The sequence below is a fragment of the Staurois parvus genome, unplaced genomic scaffold, assembly GCF_062004578.1.
Source record: "Staurois parvus isolate SC_StPar_1 unplaced genomic scaffold, SC_StPar_1.0 ptg000887l, whole genome shotgun sequence".
NCBI classification, from domain to species: Eukaryota; Metazoa; Chordata; class Amphibia; order Anura; family Ranidae; genus Staurois; species Staurois parvus.
In genome coordinates, this window is record NW_028318683.1 from 394,232 (window position 1) to 417,956 (window position 23,725).

Sequence of the window (23,725 nt, forward strand, 5' to 3'; positions counted from 1 at the left end):
TGCTAAACCTGTAATGGCTGTACTACAAAATTCCATAAAACAGAATATTACAGAGTGTTGAAAAGAAGCTACTTGCTGTGAGATAACTGTCCTGGCTTACTGAACCTTATGTCTGAACTGTGCACAATCTTAGAGTCAAAGGTCTTTTCTTGTCTGTTCTATAATACTCTATTTTAATTTAGGTTCAATTGTTTTTTTACTTGATGCCTAATCTTCTTGAAGAACATTTTTCTCTTTAAGACTTATTATTGCTTTTTTGTACAAAAAAAAAAACAAAAAAAATTAATAAAAATTAACTGATTAAATATTAAGCACTACCTCCTTAGGGGTCACTGAGTTTTGGGTCCCCCTATGCTATGCACAGTCAGGCAACAAGCATTGTCCACACTTTGCACACTGGGGTCAAAGAACAGTCCTCGAGCTTGGTTTTTTGATTTTATTAAGGGGTTAATAATTTGGATGGCATCTAGGGATATATGGGATGCCCGAGGAACTGCAGAACCTGAGGACAAACTCCTTAACAACTATGTAAAAAAAGCAACAGTCTCTCTCTCCTTGAAGAGCTCCCAAAGACTCTTCCTAGTGTACCTCATCAGACCCTGGATGATTACTCCTCTTCACCCAGCTGCACTGAGGGTATTCCCTGGGCAAGGGGGGTCAAGAGCTTTAGTTTTAGAACAGTCACGGATGAAAACTAGATTGGTATTGCACCTGACCGCCCTCTCCCCTTATCTGGCCCGGGGGGTGTTGAAGTATTCACTCCGTCTTTCCCTGTTTGCTTGGTGGGTTGATGGTTTGGTGGCTGCCTTCCGGTATTATGCTAGGCTGGGTCCTTCCCTGCTTCACAGGTCATCTTTCAAGGAGATGATGGGACAGAAGAGTTGCCTGCAGGTAGGCTCCCCTCCCTGGAGCCCCCTCCCATGCTCCCCACTCCAGCCTTCCTCTCAGTCCATCTTCCACCCGACACTGCACCTCTCCCACCAGGCTCTGCCACATTTGAGGGTTGTCCTGGACACCATGCCCAGCCTCCTGCCAAGGGCCTGGCCAAAGTTCCTCAAACATGCAGATCTGGGCCTCCTCCCCTCCTTCACCCCTCCTCCAGAAAGCTCTCAGGTGGAGAGGTGGGAGGGTTCCAGAAGCTCCTGACCTGATAGAGTCTCCCAGCCTGTCCTGAGGTAACCTCACTACCTCACTCCCCAGGCTGACTCAGCCTCTGTTTAAAAGAAAACTTATTTAGCTAACCTGGAGGGCATTACAAAAAAGAGACAAAGATGAGACAGAAACTATTCATGAGCTTTGATCTGCTAGGTCTCCATGCAATTGCCACACATAAGCTGGATTGAAGGCCCTTTTGCTTTGGCATTCACATTCATATTTGCATATGGAAAAGGTGGGGTTAAGGTCTGGGACTCTTTTTTTTAAAGTAACTAGTTTGCATTGATATCTCTGCCCATGTTTGCCCAGCCATTACAGTGCTGAGCAAACCTTTTAGCGCTATATAAATACTATATAATATTAATAATAATAATAATAATAATAATAATGTTTGCTTTACCAGTGACAAATTTACACGTAAAAAATATATATAAAATTGTACATATGTAAAAACATGAAACACAATTGTATATAACATCTAAAGCAACATTTGTGTAGCACTACTCTCATCTTTATCATAAGCATTATCCTTTATAATAAATATACACACCAAATATCAATTTATATGTGCATAAAACATCAGTACACACAAAGCAAATTGGTGAAAAATAGTGCCAAATTAGAAGTCCATGATAAAGTGTTCAATAAAAAAGTTCTCATCAGGGTACAAAATTTAGAAGAAATCCAAAATCAACCAATGATAGGATATCAGGGAATCAGATCCAGCCACAACCACCAGAAAGGATAGCTGAACTGCTTACCCTATATTATGACCCCTGTATTAAAGGAGGTCTAACCAGCTCTGGTGGTTAAAGCATCATTCCATGGTCTCTCCCGCTCCTGTACACCTTACGCTGCCTGCTGGGATCTTATAGACATGTCACAGAACTCCCATAGGCTGACTGTAGACACAAATTGAATGGATGGCTCCATGGGATCTCCATGAATTAGAAGGAAGCACACTGCACCCAGCATAAACCTATTTAAAGTATTCTTATTTATTCCTTAGCAAGTGCATTTTAATAAACAAAGTCTATATACAAAGTTAGCAAAGACAGATTATACTTGCGCTCAGTTAAAATTCCGGTATTGGGATCTGCACCAAATGCACATGTGCAAAAACGTAATGAAGTCAGACATGTCTTGCCCAACGCATTTCATAACAACTAATGTCTTCAGGGGGAATGGTAACACGGTGTCTGACAGATGTACACTACCTTATATTGATTACAATTGCTAAGGAAAGAACAGACCGCCCTTTCTAAATTTTGCACCTCAATGAGGACTTTTTTTATTTAACACTCTATCATGGACTTCTAATTTTGTACTATTTTTCCTTGTGTCTATTGATGTTTTATGCACATATAAATTGACACTTGGTGTGTATATTTATTATAAATGATATAGATGAGAGCAGCGCTACATGTATGTTGCTTTAGATTTTTTTTTTAATATCTGTATGTGGATATTTATGGTGGCAATGTATATCTTGTATTGTAATTATGTTTTACTTTTTTTTAATGTTTAAATTTATTGTGATTTATTGAAGTTTGGTATTCATTAGTGCTGAGTTTTTCACATTTAAAAAATTGTATATAACAGCCATAAACACAACATACCTAATCTAGAGCCTATAACAGTCAATTTCCTACTGCAGACTGCCTCTGATTTGTTTACTAGCTGATGGTCAATTTGAAGATTCTTATTTTTTTCTGTTTTCTGCCCTCCCGCTTGTCATATAATTTCCTCCTTTAATTTTTATGCCGTACCTTCCCTCTGCAATGAGAAAGGATGGGCAGCCATTATTGTTTGGCCAGCCATGAACCCCAACCATCCTCCTGACTCTCAGCACTCCAACAGTCCTCCTTCTATGGCAGGATTAGCAACAAAGCAGAAGGAGGAGGAAATTGGTTGCAGTAGCGACCCTCCAAAAATGACTGGTATGCCCTCTTGAGGAGGAGGAGGACAGGGGCACATTATCAGACCTCAAAATAAAATGGCTGTTATGCACCCATGAGGAGGAGGAGGAAAGAGCTGCATTACTAGCACTTTAAAAAACTGGCTGTTATACACTCTTTAGGAGGAGAAAAATAGTGAAAAAATGGTGAAAATGAATGTGGTACCCAAATGGCTGATAATTTTACCACAGCTGTTACGCTGCAGGCAGAGGCTGCAGATCACAATGCTGGCAGCCGAATTGTTGAAAAGGCCCACACGTAAGAGCACTTTCTATTTGTTGCCTATTTAAGTGCTGTGTTGATGGGGGAATCCCTCCCATGCAGCTTTTGTATTCTGATAAAGGGAGGTTTCCCATCTGTTAGAGTCGCTTAGCCTTATTTCCATGTCAACAACACAGGAACTGGTGCAGAAAAATGGCAGCAGGTGCTCTAGACTGAAGAGTCAAAATAGGAAATATTTGGTTGTAGCCGGAGGCAGTTTGTTCGCAAAGGGCTGGTACAGAGTGTCTGCCGGCAACAGTGAAACATTTTAGAGGTTATTTGCAAGTTTGGGGCTGCATTTCTGCAAATGGAGTTGGAGATTTGGTCAGGATCAATGGTGTCTTCAATGCTGAGAAATAGAGGCAGATACTTATCTATCATGTCATACCATCAGGGAGGTGTGTGGCAATATAGTAAAGGTACCACTCCACACTTTTGGCTGACTAATGATTCAAGCTCTACAATCTGTTAGACACTACTTGATGTCGCCCCAACAAGTTTCATCAGTGATGACTTTCTCAAGGGGAACCCTTGCAGTAATAAAAATATTGAAATTATATATAACGTTTGGCTCCTGACAAACAAATGTCTAAACAGCCAAAATAATTCCAAACTTGTGTTTGGACTGAACCTTGAACTCATGGCTTGACCTGGCTGACCTTCTGGGCGTTAAGTCTCTGGATGAGTCACCTATTGGGATCAACAAATGGCTGGGGCCCTTCAATCATGGTTCAAATGAGAGTCTGTATCCACTAGGAATACTTTTGTCTTTAAGATGAGAATCAAGGTAATTTTGTGTGCAGCAGCTACCTTTTTTTGTCTCAGAGAGGAGTACTGTATGTATCCCCTTGGAACAGAAAAAAACAGGGTTCTAAATAGCTGCACAGAAACTGAAAATCTAAAGGAGACTCAGATTAATATTGGTTGACCGAGGGTCATCCAGGAACATAGAAACCTTGGGCCATGGATGGCCAGAGGGCAGGTGTCAATCTGGAACCAGATGAGACACGAGAAACTCATAGAGAAACTAAGTAATGAGAGGCTAATCCAAGACGTGATTGGATACAAAGCAGACAGGATACTTTAGAGTCTCAGGAGGAACAAACCTCAAGGTGTCTCAATGTTCAGTGGAGATCAGAAGAGTCAAGGTGCAGAGCCTAAGAAGCCATCTGGTTTTCAGCAGAACATTCTACAAAGTTTAATGAGCTTTGCTGTGGGCTGCTACCAGGTTGGGACCCTCTAACTCAAACAGTCAGCTACTGAGCATGGGTACTATGGATACAACTGGATACAACTGGATAATGTAGTGCTCTGGGTGCAGGAGTCTCAGGAAGGACAGCAGTGCATGACCCACTGAGAGTAATGAGATGCTAGTATCAGGAATATAGGACTTAGTCTCTAGGAGCACAAGTGTCCTGGGATCACAGTGATGGGATAAATGCTTGCTAAGTATTCTGATCAAGTACAGTAAACATGTTCTGTCATTATAGCGTGAAGACTGTATTTCTTTAAGGTTAATTCCATCTTTCCAACCATGTCAGCCCCCCACCCTCAAAATAACCCCCCTCTTAACTGAATAATGGGGATCGTCCCACAGAATCCTGCTTTTATTTTTTATCATGGCTGACATCCATTAACAGAATCTGTGAAAAGGAAAACTAAAAGTCCCATCTGCCACCATGCCTGAGGGACTCATAGTGGAACATGGTGATGTCACTGCACTTGTGGTCCACTGGTTACTTCCTTCAGCTCCATAACTGAAGATACGTACCTTAGCACAGACCTAGGACTGGAGGATTAGTCTGCAGGAGCCTCCAATGCATTGATCACAGTTGTAGTGCTTTGCAGGCTCCAGTGCAAAAAAATTAATAAATGCACATTGTTTTATTTTTTTAATATGGGTTTATTTTACAAAAGGTGGATTATACCTTTAAGCCTGCTAATATTCTGGCTGTGTAATGTAGATGCCAAGGGCTGCATTCTATAAGCTCAGGGGAAATGTAAGAAAGGGTGGAGACCTCTGCTAATGTGAAAAGGAATTGCCAGATTGGTGTTTACCTTGTCATAGCCCCAGTTACAATATCTTTCCCTTTCTTCCATGTTAACAAAGTGATCACATGATTTACTGCTGGTATTAGAGGGAGCCCAACATAGGACTAATTTGTCCTTAGTAATAGGGCTCTGGTTGGAGCCTAAGGAAACAATGCTTTGAGCTGTCTCCTTTAGGTAAAAATGATCTCTTATTCTGAACTTCTGTTTGCTATTAAATTTACTTTACTGTTTTAAAAGTGGAATCTTAGTGTGCTAATATATTTTTCACATTTTGGGATACTACCTTAAAGGAGCAGTAGTGTTGCCCCTTGACACATCTGTTGCTAAGTACCACCCAGAACTAATTAAAGTGGACAATAAGGTTTTAAGGTAGAAAATATAGTACGGTAAGTTCAATTGGTGGTGGGATCAATGTAAGTGGCAAAATCAGTACGCTATATCAGATATAAACATTTTGATGACAAATATAATAAAAAATAGAAATATAATAAAAAATGTCACATAGTCAAGATGGATTTTTGTAGATACAAGAGGATCTGTTACCCATTTTCATCTGGCTGCTCATCCATGAATTTTGTTTCCCAGAGCCAGCTTTCTGGAAATGCCTTTCTGATAACAATTTCCTCATCCTCTATGAATTCATTGTCCTCATCCTCAATTAAATCGATGTTATCTGCAATTGATAGATAACATTAAATGTTACAGATATACATTTGTTTTTTAGTTTTGGTAGGAAAGGGGGCAGGGGTGAAGGTGCAAAAAAAGAAATTAGCAGTTGATCCTGAAATCTAGTAAGGTGATTACTTCCTGAGCTGCACTGTTATCAAATACATAGTTCTATCTGTGGACTAATGAACACCTCCCCCAAAATGTTATGGAGAAGAGTAGAGGGGAGATGTTCTGTAGTCATGTCCCAGAGGCAACTCTGGTTCTCCATAGATACAGTACAGTCTGTGCATGTTGTCACCCTAGGACAGGAAGTGTGTTACTAGCAGGATTGCCAGATGAAAATAAGAGACATAAAGCCTTAAAAAATGAATGCAGTCACTATTAGGGAATACATCTAAGGACCAGGGGCGGACTGACCATTTGGAAACTCAGGCAGTGAGTGAGGGCCTGGGGTCAGTAGGGGGCCCCATGAGATGCCCCTGGTACATTTTTCATAGGCTTTTTTGAGTTTTGGCAAGGACATAGGGGCCCCATGATCCCCTTATGTCCGGAGGCCCCATGAGTTGTCAGTCCTCCCCTGCTAAGGACTGCTAAGCTGCAATACATTACATTTTATTCTTAGGTTTAGATGGAACAAACAAGCTAGCTGGTTGGAAGAAACAAAAGAAACTAGCACAATATCAGTGCATACATTAGTCCTAGAACAATAGAGTTGTTGCGCTACACACTCCCCAACCCACTCCCCACGGGAGGACCCACTTGTATTTTTGCCCAGGTTTCCCCTTGCTCTGTAGCCAGGCACAAAGTATTTTCCACAGCCAGGTACACACACTTTCACTTGTTGTCTTCAACGACCAGTCTAGGGGATATTTGTTTTTGGAGTTCTATTGCAGAACTGGGGATAGGGATGGGGAATTTAGTAGGATGCTCCAAAATGAGAACTATTCACATTGAGGACATCTAGCTGATATTAGTTGAGCAATTTTGAAGTTCTGTCCGAAAGCAGATAGCCGGCTTCTCTTTAAATTGTAGTAACAAGTAGTTTAGGAGTGAGCAAAGACCCTTTTTGCAGTAGTAGTAGTTGCAGGGTTGAGATCCTCAGGTACAGGCCTGTTGCGGCAGTCCAAAAAGTAATAGATCTGAGCAAAGTCCTTTGCAGTAGCAACAGTTGGAAAAGCTCTTCAGAACACTAGCCAGTGTTCCCTTTTTTTAACTCAGACCCAAACTGACTGTCAAGCACCAGAAGGGTTGCAAAGCACACAGAGTCCCCAAGATCTCTCAGTGTCTGTACTCACAAGTCCAAGGACAGAATGGTAGCCTTCCTCCAATTTTCCAAGCAACTTTCTTCAGTCATGCCACACAGATCTTTGGCAGATAGCTCCCCTCAGTCAGCGTACTGTGGAACCAGGGTCACTCTTCCTAATTTCAGGCCTTCAGGTCACCCACCTGAGGCTCACATGGTAGCAAGTGCCAAGCGAGGCAAGACTGCCTCCAGCCTGGCTTGGTTCAATCCTCTCCTGAGAAAGATGCTGAACCCATGTGCTCACAGAACATAAATACTACTCTCAGCATGCAATGGGGTCACCCTCCCCTGCAGTTTGCCAGGGCTGTATCCATATTAATGCTGTTCATTGGCCTAGCCCCTACCCATGTTCTGGAAGGCTCTCATAGCTTTCTGAAGGCAGGCACAACTCAAACATGAGCAGACCTGACTAATCAATCACAGCAGTCCATGCTAGCACCTAACTAGGAGGGTGTTACATAGTTAATAGAATAAAATCCTCAATTTGGATATGTCTGAAGAAGGACACAGTGTCTGAAAGTTATTAAGCTGATGTCTTGTGTGGTGCTTAATATAGGTTTTTGTTTTTAAGAAACTGTCGTAGTGGTCTATTTATAAAACATGTATTGCATGAATATCAGAAACATATGGGCAGCACAGTGGCTAAATGGTTTGCACTTCTGCCTGGCAGTACTAGGGTTGCTGGGTTGGATCCTAACCACGGCACCACCTGCCTGGAGTTTGCATGTTCTCCCTGTGCCTGCGTGGGTTTCCTCTGGGTACTCCAGTTTCCATCCACATGCCAAAGACATGCTGGTAGGTTGATTGGCTCCTGTCTAAATTGTCCCTAGTATGTTTATGTATGAATGTAATTTAGTGACCTTAGATTGCACACGCCTTGAGGGTTAGGGACTGATGTGAATGTACAATATACAGTGGGGCAAAAAAGTATTTAGTCAGCCACCAATTGTGCAAGTTCTCCCACTTAAAAAGATGAGAGAGGCCTGTAATTGGCATCATAGGTAGACCTCAACTATGAGAGATGAAATGAGAAAAAAAATCCAGATGATCACATTGGCTGATTTGGAAACAATTTATTTGAAAATTATGGTGGAAAATAAGTATTTGGTCAATATGAAAAGTTCATCTCAATACTTTGTTATATATCCTTTGTTGGCAATGACAGAGGTCAAACGTTTCCTGTAAGTCTTCACAAGGTTGGCACACACTGTTGCTGGTATGTTGGCCCATTCCTCCATGCAGATCTCCTCTAGAGCAGTGATGTTTTGGGGCTGTCGCTGGGCAACACGGACTTTCAACTCCCTCCAAATGTTTTCTATGGGGTTGAGATCTGGAGACTGGCTAGGCCACTCTAGGACCTTGAAATGCTTCTTACGAAGTCACTCCTTCGTTGCCCGGGCGGTATGTTTGGGATCATTGTCATGTTGGAAGACCCAGCCACGTTTCATCTTCAATGCCTGTCAGGGCTCTCGGGTATGACCAGAGGTGTGTGACTGACGCAGGGAAATGCAGACTTCAGATATGTTATAAACAATATAATTTATTAACACTAACAATACAAACATAAACGCAGTGCAATACTAAAACATAACACAGTGCAAACAAACCAAACCAACCACCCACAGATAACAGTACATACAATGCAAGCGTCGTCAGGCAGGCCGGGTCAATATCAATCGGGCAGGTAGGTACAGGGGGAGCAAGCGGAGAATGGTCGGGGTCACAAGCCAGGGTCAACAGGTAGCGGGCAGCATGGTACAGAGGGTCAGGCAGAGGGATGGTCAGGAACGAGCCGGGGTCAGAGCAGGAGAAGTCAGCAGAGGTACAGATCAGGCCGGGTCAGCAACAAGACAGGAACAGGAATAGGAACAGAAACAGGAAGCAGGAACAGGATACAGGGCCCAGGAAAAACACACACCAAGGCAGAGTCTGCAGATCTGGCCATCCCTTAAATACACCAGTATAAGCAGTTTCAGGTGTTTGGCTGACTGCGAGGTTGAGTCTCTGATTGCTGGGAGCACCCGCTGGCCAGCCCTGGTACTGCAGCCCATAAGGCAGGTGAGTCCCACCATTGCTGGCCAGTCCATTCCTGACAATGCCCTTGCTGATGGAAGGAGGTTTGCACTCAAAATCTCACGATACATGGCCCCATTCATTTTGTCCTGTAAATGGATCAGTCATCCTGGTCCCTTTGCGGAGAAACAGCCCCAAAGCATGATGTTTCCACCTCCATGCTTCACATGGCTCCCCAAATCAACACAGACTGTGGAAACTTCACACTGGACTTCAAGCATCTTGCAGTGTGTGCCTCTCCATTCTTCCTCCATACTCGGGGTCCTTGTGCCTCTCCATTCTTCCTCCATACTCGGGGTCCTTGTGCCTCTCCATGTTTCCTCCATACTCGGGGTCTTTGGTTTCCAAATGAGATGCAAAAGTTGCTCTCATCAGAAAAGAGGACTTTGGACCACTGAGCAACAGACCAGGTCTGTTTTTCTTTAGCCCAGGTAAGACGCTTCTGACGTTGTTTGTTGTTCAGGAGTGGCTTGACAAGAGGAATACGACATTTGAAGCCCATGTCCAGGATCCGTCTGTGTGTGGTGGCTCTTGGTGCACTGACTCCAGCCTCAGTCCACTCCTTGTGAAAGTCCCCAACACTTTTGAATGGCCTTTTCCTGACAATCCTCTCCAGGCTGCAGTCATTCCTGCTGCTTGTGCACCTTTTTCTTCCACACTTTTCCCTTCCACATAACTTTCTATTAATGTGCTTTGATACAGCACTTTGGGAACATCCAACTTCTTTTGTAATTACCTTTTGAGGCTTTCCCTCCTTATGGAGGGTGTCAATGATGGTTTTCTGCACAACTGTCAGGTCAGCAGTCTTTCCCATGATTGTGATTCCTACTGAACCAGACTGAGAGACCATTTAAAGGCTCAGGAACCCTTTGCAGGTGTTATGGCTTAATTAGCTGATTAGAGTGGGACACTTTGAGCCGAGAATATTGCACCTTTTCACAATATTCTCATTTTCTGAGATTGTGGATTTGGGGTTTTCATGAGATGTAAGCCATAATCATCACAATGATGACAAATCACGGCTTGAACTATCTTGCTTTGCATGTAATGAGTCTATCTCATATATTAGTTTCACCTTTTAAGTTGCATTACTGAAATAAATGAACTTTTGCACGATATTCTAATTTTTTGACTTTCACCCGTAAGGGGACGGTTCTTCACTAACAATCAATGAAAGAGAGCATTTTCTTCTTTTCTTGTCATTGAGACAGGGGATTCAAACTCATCTCTTGAATTCCGAAGCCTGGTCTGGAAGTGCAAAACAGCCCAGTGCTTATTTGCAAGTTCTGCGCTCAAATCTTCAAGTATTTTCCCATATAGACCACCTACACGATATGGGACTATATAGTAGGTCTGCAACACTCGCTATGCCTACCCTGAAGCAAGCCATACTTTTATACCAGCCTGTAAACTTGGTATGCTGTACTAGCATTCTTTATTTAAGAAACAAAAAACACAGGTAAACTGTAGCCAGTTAAGGTTTTCAAAATGTGATCATCGCTACCAGTACAGGACCCAACTAAAATATTTAAAATTATTATTATCACATGTGATTCCTATCTTCAAAGTTGTCATAAACTTTTATAGAGAGAAAGAAATATACTAAATGGACAACATTTTGTGCACACCTGACCAACACCTACAACTATGTAGGCAAAAGTATGTGGATTTTTCTCAAATGATTGAGCCAGGCTGTTTTCAGTGCAAGGTACAGGTGATGAAACACGGGGTCCCCAACCTCCGATGCAGGCCTGTAGTCTGTTGTTGGCTGAGCCATGCACGTGGGGGGAATGGGGGGCCATGGGGGAGAGAGCCAACGAACCCTGCACTGCCACCCTCCCACTACCCTCTCTGTGGTCATGTCACTCAGCCAATGAGATGAAGTGAAGGGGGAGAAGAAGTAGAGGAAAGAGAGCCTAGGCCAGGGAGGGGATCATTATAGAGTGAGCTCTGTACACTTCCACTATCTATTGGAGAGAGAGACCACCATGTCTTGGGGCCTTCATACTGCGCTGACTTCAGGTGACAGGCCGTGGAGGGGTTGTCTTCTGCGAGGTTGGTCCCTGGGGAGGCTGGAGATGACTGATGTAACATACAACAACATTTTAGACATTTGTGCACTATCAACCATTTTCTGTTTCAACATGACTGTGCCCTTGTGCACAAAGCCAGCTTCATAAAGACATGGTTTGATGAGCCTGGTGTGAAGAAGGTTAAGTGACCTGCAGAGTGCCCAAATTCAACCCAGTTGAAAACGTTTGGGATGAATTGAAATGCTAATTGTTGGGCAGGTGCTCTTTGTCCAGCATCAATACCTGATCTCACAAATACTTTTTTGGCTGGAGGAGCCCAAACTCCCACCAGCACACTCCAAAATCTTGTGGAAAGTCTTCTCAGATAGCCACTAATTGGGGAAATGAAAGGGAGCAACTCCATATTAATAGCCATGGTTTTTCGAATTGGATGTCCAACATCCAATATAGCGTATACTGTACATTTATCAAGCAGATTTGTAGAGGATTCTTACCTGATGCTGCTATGGAGTCTGTTGTGAAAATAAAATGACCTTCGACAAGTATTCCTATAAAAAAAATCCCATTAAATATTACCCTACATTTCTGTACTGCTCTACAGTAATAGAGGATTTTTATTAAATCGCTCTCTCAATTTTTTTAGTTGAAAGTAACAAAATACAAAATCAATATCTTGTTGTTGCTCCAAACACTAACACAGAACCACTTGGAGACTCCAATGCAGTCGGGTGCAGGCTTACCCGCCCCACTGAAGAAAACTAGCAGAGGGTATGGCAAGCCACACACTGATACTCGGCCCAGTTAAAGTGTATAAAGAAATGGCTTCAACTTGTCTTTTTCTGGAAGCCATGCCTCTTATGAATTTCCCCCTCCCATGGGTTTAGTGGCTTCACCTGTTGGCGGGTGAAATGCATCAGTGGGCGTGACTTCCAGAAGACAAGATGAAGACGTTTCTTCACAGCCTTTAACTATGTTGAGTATCAGTGTGCAGCTCTCCACACTCTCCATTAGATCATTATCTTGATGCCACTCATGGGCTTTAAACATAGATCTCACTGAAGTAGAGGTGCCGATAAAAATTGATCTGGAAGAGGACACTATGGGCATGCCCTCTTCCAGATCAATTAAAGATCTCTGATGTCTCATTAAAGAGGACCTATCACATCAAAATACTTTCACAGTTTGTCGTTACATAAATAGTTATATACATATTTAGTCTGGCCGAAAAAAGACAAAAAAAAATTCCTTCCTTATCCTCCAAAAGGCAAGCGGATATTCCCTGGATCAACTTTACCTATAAATGTTAGTATCCAGTGACATTATGTTTATCTAAGAAAGAATCCAGGACTTTTTTTAGAGCAATCCACTGAGCTGGACAGAACCAACTCTTGAGGGAGTCTATTCCACATTTTCACAGCTCTTACTGTGAAGAAACCTTTCCGTATTTGGAGATTAAATCTCTTTTCCTCCAGATGTAAAGAGTGCCCCCTTGTCCTCTGTGATAACCTCAGGGTGAATAGCTCTACACCGAGTTCACTATATGAACCACTGATGTATTTATACATGGAGATCATATCCCCCCTTATGTATTATACATGGTGATCATATCCCCCCTTATGTATTATACATGGAGATCATATCCCCCCTTATGTATTATACATGGAGATCATATCCCCCTTATGTATTACACATGGAGATCATATCCCCCCTTATGTATTATACATGGTGATCATATCCCCCCGTATGTATTATACATGGAGATCATATCCCCCTTATATATTATACATGGTGATCATATCCCCCCTTATGTATTATACATGGAGATAATATCCCCCCTTATGTATTTATACATGGAGATCATATCCCCCCTTATGTATTATACATGGAGATCATATCCCCCCTTATGTATTATACATGGAGATCATATCCCCCCTTATATATTATACATGGTGATCATATCCCCCTTATGTATTATACATGGTGATCATATCCCCCCTTATGTATTATACATGGAGATCATATCCCCCCTTATGTATTATACATGGAGATCATATCCCCCCTTATGTATTATACATGGAGATCATATCCCCCCTTATGTATTATACATGGAGATCATATCCCCCCTTATATATTATACATGGAGATCATATCCCCCCTTATGTATTATACATGGAGATCATATCCCCCCTTATGTATTATACATGGAGATCATATCCCCCTTATGTATTATACATGGAGATCATATCCCCCCTTATATATTATACATGGAGATCATATCCCCCCTTATGTATTATACATGGTGATCATATCCCCCTTATGTATTATACATGGTGATCATATCCCCCCTTATGTATTATACATGGAGATCATATCCCCCCTTATGTATTATACATGGACATCATATCCCCCTTATGTATTATACATGGAGATCATATCCCCCTTATGTATTATACATGGAGATCATATCTCCCCTTATGTATTATACATGGAGATCATATCCCCCCCTTATGTATTTATACATGGTGATCATATCCCCCCTTATGTATTATACATGGTGATCATATCCCCCCTTATGTATTATACATGGAGATCATATCCCCCCTTATGTATTATACATGGAGATCATATCCCCCCTTATGTATTATACATGGAGATCATATCCCCCTTATGTATTATACATGGAGATCATATCCCCCCTTATGTATTATACATGGAGATCATATCCCCACCTTATGTATTATACATGGAGATCATATCCCCCCTTATGTATTATACATGGTGATCATATCCCCACCTTATGTATTATACATGGTGATCATATCCCCACCTTATGTATTATACATGGAGATCATATCCCCCCTTATGTATTATACATGGAGATCATATCCCCCTTATGTATTATACATGGAGATCATATCCCCCTTATGTATTATACATGGTGATCATATCCCCACCTTATGTATTATACACGGAGATCATATCCCCCCCTTATGTATTATACATGGAGATCATATCCCCCCTTATGTATTATACATGGAGATCATATCCCCCCTTATGTATTATACATGGAGATCATATCCCCCCTTATGTATTATACATGGAGATCATATCCCCCCCTTATGTATTATACATGGTAGTAAAAGGGTTAAGCATTATGTGTGTCATACGCAAGTTTCACAGAGTTTATTGTCTGCACTTGAAAATAGACAAAGGGGTTCATTTACTTTTGATTCCATTAGCAATTTGCTCAACATTTGACTGACATTCACCCCTTTTTCACCCAAGATTTGATTTTGCACTTTCACTCTATGTAGAAGAGAATTAAACAATATTTGCCCCCACCTGTACATTAAAGGGAAAAGTGCTTTATTGTATTATTCATCCTATTTATCCCTTAATGAACGTAGATTCATTTTGAAACCATTTTTGCTCATTCTTTAAAAGGCATTTTTTTTCAAACTGGTTTGGAGCGGCTGAATGTGTATTTTAATGTGCTCCTTGCTTTAGAGCTTTGGAGCTGTGCATTAACGGAAAGTGCTGAGAGGCTCATTGCTGCCTCTGGAATGAGAGGTCACGCTGTAATTTTTTTCCTCATAAACCTGGAAAATATATAACCGGCAATGGGAATTTTTCCCATTTAATAGTGTGCAGCACCAGCCCTGAAGAAAAGAGAATCTTTTCTCCCAAAATGCATTGGCTTGATGTACTTGTTGTTACTCTCAATAAATAAATGAATCTACTATCAAAAGTGCATTCTTTTGAACATCAGGCGCTCCATCTTTTCTATTACTCCAAGTATACATGTGGAAATGACCTCAAAGACATACCAGAAAGGCAGCAGCCCAAACCCTAAGAAGGTTTACCGCCAATATGCACCATTGGGTACAACTGACTGGAGGGACATTTCCTTACCCACCCACCTACGACCAGTGACTGATCCAGTCAATCCAGCGCAGTCTTCAGCACAAACAAGATCCTTTATTTATTGTAAAGGAAGGACACAAGCATTAAAGTGTACATTTAGTTTTCTCCTGGTATAGAGATTATATGTTCAGAATAAAAATATATAAGGCTCAATAGTTTAGAAGGGAGGAATGATAAATAGTGGTGTTGTTTTTCAAATAAAACACTTACCTTGATATTCGCTTCAGCAACACTTTGGGGTTATCAGTTTTTTCCTCTGCATCCCATTGGGGATTTTTTCTTCACTTAATATGGTTGCTTTTCTATAACTGGAGTGCACAATCTGGTGCAGCTGTGCATGGTAGCCAATCAGCTTCTAACGTGTTCAAATAAGCTTTGAAAAAAAAAAACCTGGAAGCTGATTGGTTTCTGGGCAGAGCTGCACCAGATTTGGCACTCTCCAGTTTTAGTAAATCAACCTCATTAAGTGAAGGAAAAATCCCCCATGGGACCCAGTGGAAAAAACTGAGAAGGGTTTTAAATCACCCCTACTATACAAGAAAAAAAGGGTTTTTAAATATACTTTAATTACGATCTCCAAGCATACATAATACCAACCTTAAACTAAAAAATTCTTCTTGCGCCAAAGAAAACTACGAAAAGAATCTACCCTGCTGCTGTGCAATGTGATAAAACAGCTTCATTTATTATGCACTCATTGCACTTATCTCAAAGGGTGTCCCAGCCGACACCAGCGTTAAACAGCATATAGGAAACACAATGAAACTAACCCAGCCACTTGGCATATGCGCAGTCGATCGCTGGGAAACGTAATGATGTCACATCAATCAAGCCCCGCCCTAAGCGTTTCATCATCGACGTCCTCACGGAGTCCTCTATCCGCTGAGGACATCGATGACGAAATGCGTAGGGCGGGGCTTGATATCATTTCCTATATGCTGTTAACGCTGGTGTCGGCTGGGACACCCTTTGAGATAAGTGCAATGAGTGCATAATAAATGAAGCTGTTTTTAATAATACTGCACCATGAAGTTTTTGTTATTTCTTCCGAGTGTCTGGTATTACCCCTTTTGGATACGATTAAAGTGACCTCTTGGAGAAGTGGATTTCCTCAGTGGTATTTAATTACAGAGCATTGCTTCTTTTAAATTGGTCTGCTTGGAGCTGGGTTCTGCAGAATATTACTCCCTGAAGACACATCCAGGAGTGGTTCATTACTCTGCTAATACCATCGCCCCCAGAGCAATATATGCTTCAGTTTTTTATAGCTCTGGTGAGTTTATTTAGTGCTTTTGGTGGTGGATTGTCACATTTTTTGTGCACTTTTCTTCAGATTTGTACTACACATCTTAATTTGGACTGTTTTTGGACACTTTTTTATATAAAATATTTTTTAAATTATATATTTATAATTATTACTCACATGGATAATATTTTTATATTTTCTTTGTTCACAGGTATAATTGTAATATTTATTTACTAGCGCAAATTATTTTTGTGATGAAATCTCTGTCCCTACTCTGGTGAACTCTGCAGGTCCAGAACAAAATATATTACACTACGTACCAGGTGTAAGATGATCTTCCTTCTTTACCTGCTCCTCCTCTTGCTTTTTCACAATATGTCTGCAGCAGCTCAGAAAGGCATCAATGCAATCCTTTCCCTCCTGTATAAGATTGGAACGACGCTCGCAGGAATGCCCCATTGGGTTTTTTCTCATGCCGTCCATACAACAGATCTTCCGAAGGCCTGAAAATCTTGATGCTGTAAGATTGAGGAATCTGTACTGTAAAGTCATATTAATAAAACAAGATTTATCCCATATTTTGAATGGCTTTACATTTTCAGGTTATAGATAGTTGTTATCTCCTAATTGAACTATCAGGCCAGGGGTGGGCAAACTTTTTGACTTGCGGGCCGCAATGGGTTCATATATTGGGCCCGGGGGCCGGACTAGCTGCTGGCCGGCCCAGCCACTACCATGCCATCCATAGTAAGTATAGTAATATTCCCCCATAGTAAGCATAGTAATTCATCCCCCCTATAGTAATTAATCCCCCATATAGTAATTCATCCCCCATAGTAATTTATCCCCCATATAGTAATTCATCCCCCATAGTAATTCATCCCCCATATAGTAATTCATCCCCCATATAGTAATTCATCCCCCCTATAGTAATTAATCCCCCATATAGTAATTCATCCCCCATAGTAATACATCCCCCATAGTAATTCATCCCCCATATAGTAATTCATCCCCCATAGTAATTCATCCCCCATATAGTAATTCATCCCCCATAGTAATTCATCCCCCATAGTAATTCATCACCCATATAGTAATTCATCCCCCATATAGTAATTCATCCCCCATAGTAATTCATCCCCCATATAGTAATTCATCCCCCCTATAGTAATTAATCCCCCATATAGTAATTCATCCCCCATAGTAATTCATCCCCCATATAGTAATTCATCCCCCATAGTAATTAATCCCCCATATAGTAATTCATCCCCCATAGTAATTCATCCCCCATAGTAATTCATCCCCTCTATAGTAATTCATTCCCCCCTATAGTAATTCATCCCCCATATAGTAATTCATCCCCCCTATAGTAATTCATCCCCCATATAGTAATTCATCCCCCCTATAGTAATTCATCCCCCATAGTAATTCACCCCCCATATAGTAATTCATCCCCCCATAGTAATACATCCCCCATAGTAATACATCCCCCATAGTAATTCATCCCCCATATAGTAATTCATCCCCCATAGTAATTCATCCCCCATAGTAATTCATCCCCCCTATAGTAATTCATCCCCCATAGTAATTCATCCCCCATATAGTAATTCATCCCCCATAGTAATTCATCCCCCATATAGTAATTCATCCCCCCTATAGTAATTCATTCCCCATATTGTGTCAATTCACTTACCTTTGCTCCGCGCGTTCCTCTCGTCGTGTTCCCGCGCCGTTCCGGTCTTCAGGGCGGACTGTGAGAGGAGAGGAGTTCGTCACGCTGCCCCGTCTACATCCTGACAGCCAATGTTTGCCACGCTCCGCGGGCCGGATTAAAAGGTCCGCTGGGCCGTAGTTTGCCCATTGCTGCTCTAGGCTGTCCTAAGACTCTGAGGTCCCCCCCCCAGTTTCTCCCTCAGCCATCACATTCCTACCACTCTCTGCCCTGTGCTTTACTCCCCACACCATACTCTACTTACCCTGGTGTATATATAGAGAATGTGCCTTTTAGGAACCTGAAAACTTGTCAATTGCATGCATTTCATCTGCAGTGTTGATGTTAGAGTGTAAGTAATGAGGTTATACCTCCTTGGATTTACTTAGTATATCTGTAATATTCTTTGATTTTAAAGTAGAACTATAGGCAATATTTTTTTTTCTAATTTTGGATAAAGTAAGGAAAGGGTTATAATCCATGTCAGGGTTTTTTTTGCCATATGTGTCCCATTACGGAGATTTCCCTTCACTTCCTGTCCTGTCGCCAATCAGGAAGTGAGAGTAAATTCCTGCAAATTAAAGGAATTCCTTGTGGACCCCCAGGTCATCAGATCTAGAGCACCCATTGGAAGATTTCCCGAATTACTTTTCTGGAGACATCCCAAAATGTGGGATTTTCTTTTACTTTCACTTTCAGTCTAGGTTCAAACTAGTAGGTTCAAACTAGTATCGCATCGGCAACAAGTGTGAACCAGGTCTCAATGATAATGGTTAATAGGACAAACAGAGATGGTGAATGTCCCTTATAGAGGCACATACAGCAATTAAAACTGACAGGTGTTCTAATCCATCTCCACTTGTTTTTGAGTTTTAAAAAAGGGGAAGAAAAACATGTGACCATGTATTCCTATGGAACTCTTCACACTGATCTGTTGCGGGTCAGATGCATTATTTAAAATCCTGCTTGCTGCATTTTTGGTACAGTAAAAAAAATGCACCAAAAACTCACCTCCCCATTGAAATCAATGTAAAATGCATTAAAAATGCACCTGCAGAGCATTTTTGGTATGGTTTTTGCCAAATTTTTGCTAGGATCAGTGTGAAAGTAGCCTTATACTTTAACATCAAGATTCTTTGGATCAAATATCATGCAATATTGTCAAACTGCTTGAAGCTGTTAATTGTATGATGAATACTGCAAGTACATTGTATGGTAGTACAACTACACTCAGTAAAATAAAACTATCACAGATTTGGATGGCCAGATCTGAATCCAAAGTTATTTCTTAAATTACATTTATTTTTTGGTGGTTCTGGTGGCCCCTATAGAACCAACCTTCACTGTTCAGTGTGGCTGGAAGGGAGAAGCACGTGCAGGTAGAGGTTATTGCTGCCTATATCAAAGTGGAGGCTAGGACATCAGAAACCTTTAGCAGTGGGCATGCATGAAGGCTGCTGTTGCCTTTTTTTCAGAGCTAGCTTTATGAAGGGACGAGTATCCTGTTTGTCTGCACCTGTGACTTTTTGCATTAGGGTGATGCTTCTGTGACTGAAGTTGCCAATTTATTTGCCGTGTTGCGAGGTATAGTATCATAGGTTATGATAGCATATACAATTTCCGGGAAAACAGCGAGTGATAAGCATAAGCTCAGTCTACATGGTCAACTGATCGAAAGAGACAAAAGGACATTGTGAAGGATTGTGACCTGGAATAAGAAAAGAACACCTGCAAAAGTGATTGCAGAGCTCAATCGCAGTCCTGTGAAGACTGTGCTCATGCTTATCTGATGATGTTTTCCCGGAATCTGTATATGCCGTCATAACCTTTGATGATCCTGTACCTCACAACACAACAATTAAACTGGCAAGTTCAGTCACAGAGGCACCAGCTAAGCGACACTAGATATTTGCCCTCTTTAAAGCTCAGTAAGCTCTGACATGACTCCATAGTAGTAGCAGCGCATGCAGTGAATGAAGAAAGTGAGGCTTCCCACCTGTTAGCTAGGTGTCTCATCACACAGAGGAAGCAAAAGAATGTTACATCACTTCCACTTTCAACCCAAAATATGTCACTTTCACACCTGCAAATCATGTAGTGTTTCCATATTTTTCTCCAATCCCTGTATGTTATCTTGTAACAGTAACATGCAGTAGGTGAAATACACAACAGGGCCGCCATTAAAAATTATGGAGCCGGGGGGATCTCAACGAGGCGTTGGACCCTAGACTTGATATCTCCCAAGGTGCCTCTCACCTTTCCCATGCTGCCTTACACAGACTCACTTTGGCGGGTGAACAATTGGTAGATGTATGGAGAATTATGCACAGTGAGGACAGAGATTATACATTCTTTTCAGCCCCTCATAACTCCTACTCTAGACTGGATTATTTTCTGGTACACCAATCCATTCTACCACTGGTGCTCTCTAGTGGCATCGGCACTCACACAATCTCAGATCACGGCCCAATCTTGCTCTTCCTATTTTTAGGGGATAAGTCTCACCCAATTGGAAAACGGAGCCTGAATGAAAGCCTAATCCAACAACCTCAACACACCACTTCCATTGCAAATGCCTGTGAGGCATTCTTATCAGGTTGGGTGCTCAGGTTAAAAAGGAAAAGCTGAAGGAAACGTCATCTTTACTTGACAGTATTTGTGCCCTAGAAATAGCCCACAAACAGTAACTTGCAAAGGAAGTAGCTATAGAACTAAAGAATATTTGTGACTCCCTTAACTCCACTCCAGACGACACGTCTATGGATTTGGGGGTAAACCAAGTCAGCCACTGTCCAGAGCATTGAAAGAAGAGTAGTCTTGCTCTTATATTCCTATATTCCTTCCATAACTATCCCTCAGGGTAACAAACTTTTTAGGTCACAGGAGATTGCGAACTGCTTCAAGACCTACTATGAAAAACTTTATAATCTCTCCAAGCAGGGCACCCCCACCCCGCGAGTTGCAAGACTGTACATCTTCCATAGATGACTATCTGCGTGCCTCCAGTATGCCTCAGCTTTCTAGGCAGAAGAGGGAGGTCATGGAACACCCAATTACGACAGAAGGTTTTAGCAGCCATGCAGACTATGGATAAGAGCAAGGCCCCAAAGCCTGATGGTTTCCTGTTGACCTATTACCAAACGTTTGCAGACCAGCTTGCCCCAAACTTCTCTCTTGTAATGCCCTCTTGGAGGCAGCAAGTTTGCTTGTTGACTCCTTACATGCCCATATTGCATTGATACTGAAACAGGGCAAGGATGGATCAGACTGTGTGAATTATCGCCCGATCTCTTTACTGAATGTCGACCTTAAGATAATTACAAAGATCATAGCTCTACGTCTAATTTCAGTTATCCCAGCATTGATTTACTGTAATCAAGCTTCATACTAAACAGACAGGGCAGAGACAACACATATCATGCTCTAAACCTGATCCACAGAGCCCGGTCGGAGGACATTCCCTTGATGCTGATTTCGGCAGACGTGGAAAAAGCTTTCAATCGAGTTAACTGGCTCTTTATGAAATGGACTCTCTGACATTTAGGTTGGGCCCCAACATGTATACATGGATTGACGCCATTTACACTCTTTGCCTAATGCAGCAGTGAAGATCAACAAAGCAATTTCCTCTACGTTTCACATGAGCAATGGGAACCGTCAGGGTTGTCCACTTTAGCCCCTGATCTTTGTATTGGTTTTCAAACCCCTTCTCTGTCACATCAGGGCCAACCCAGACATTCGGGGCATACAAAGTGGGAACACCCACCACGAAGTTGCGGCTTATGCCGATGATTTATTGTTTTTGTAACCAACCCTGAAATTACTATCCCTAATCTGTTAAACTCCCTAAAGACATATGTAGCCTTGTCCAACTACAAGATAAATGTGAAAAAGTCAGAGGCGATGAATGTAAATTTATTCCCTGCAAGGTTCCTGAATATCAGGCAAAACTTTTCATCTAAATGGGATCACCACTGACTAAAATATCTTGGTGTCTTCCTGACCCTGTCACTACCTGACTTATTTAAAGAAAACTTTCTTCCATAGTTGACCAAGACAAAGGGTGACCTTCAACGATGAAAATTGCTAATATTTGCCTGGTTTGGGAGAAATAGTATCTTAAAGATGACGGTTCTCCTGAGAATACTTTACTTGCTTCAGACACTTCCAATCCAGCTGTCATGCACCTTCCTCAGAGCTGTAAAGGGGGAATTCCTATACTTTCTTTAGGGCAATACAACCAAATGGATAGCTCACAATCTTTTAAACCGACCAAAGAAAAACAGGGGCATTGGCTTCCCGGAATCCACTAAATACTACTATGCGGTACATATGGCGAGGACACTTGACTGGATCAAACATTTCTGAGAGAAGGGGTGGGTAGGGTTGGAACAGGAATCATCTCCAGTGCCATTACAAACCCTTCCAGGGCAAAAGGCTCCGCTTCCGACGTGGGTTAAAACTCACCCTTTGATCAGATCTACGCTCCTGATCCTCAATAAGGCTGGATGCCTGTCTAGAACTCCCTTCTCCGATTTTACATTCTTATCCTCAGTTGTTGGGGCATTAAACTTTCTCAGGTTTGGATGATCCTAAATTCAAAATTTTTCTTCAGACCAACCAAATTAGGGCTTGCCATTTTACTCAGGGAATGCAATGGAGTTCCATAGAGGACAATCAGGAATATGGTGTCACCTGCCTTCGACTAATGTTGGGCTATGCAGATCCGACATTACCTGTTGTCCTCTTCACGAGGGGGTCTTTGAGGACTGGACTGCCTGGACCCAACCCTTCTACTCCATGCAATCTCTAAAATCCATGCTGTCTTGTCTACTCCGCCTGAAGGCTATGTGCCTCCATTTCTAAATAAATGGGAAAGGGACCTTGACCTGACATTTACTGATAAGCAGCAAGAACATATCCTATACTTTGCCCACCGCTCCTCCTTAACCAGTAGACTTCTGGAATCCGGGTATAAAGTATTGACGTGTTGGTATAGGGTACCTTCCATTTTGCACAGGATCTATCCTGCACTTACACCGCTTTGTTAGCGTTGCCAAAAAGAGTAAGGTACCATGCTACATGTTTTCTGGACTTACCCAAGTATCCGCCTAATTTGGAACTCGATTCGTGAAGTGATCTACAAGTTGACTGATATACGCTTAGATGATAAGCCAGAAACATGTCTACTCCTTCTAACCCCTCTCTCTCTCAACTTAGATACAAGAAATCACTTTTGAGACATTTACTAAATGCAGAAAAAATCTGCATCCCGCAAAAATGGAAATACACAGACCCCTGGACGGTGGGCCAGTGGATTGCTGTGGTGAACGAGATTGCCGA

General features: G+C 41.8%; 1 protein-coding gene across 1 annotated transcript in view; it reads right to left on the bottom strand.

The window, feature by feature from the left end:
• The window catches only part of LOC149442412 (A.superbus venom factor 1-like), a 209,546-nt gene that overhangs the window by 84,432 nt on the left and 101,389 nt on the right, over nt 1-23,725 (bottom strand). Inside the window, exons 18-19 of the mRNA XM_089656128.1 lie at nt 16,995-17,192; nt 5,970-6,099 (exon numbers count right to left, since the gene is read on the bottom strand). Of these exons, the coding sequence (XP_089512254.1) occupies nt 5,970-6,099; nt 16,995-17,192 (328 nt within the window). The remainder of the gene's footprint in view (nt 1-5,969; nt 6,100-16,994; nt 17,193-23,725) is intronic.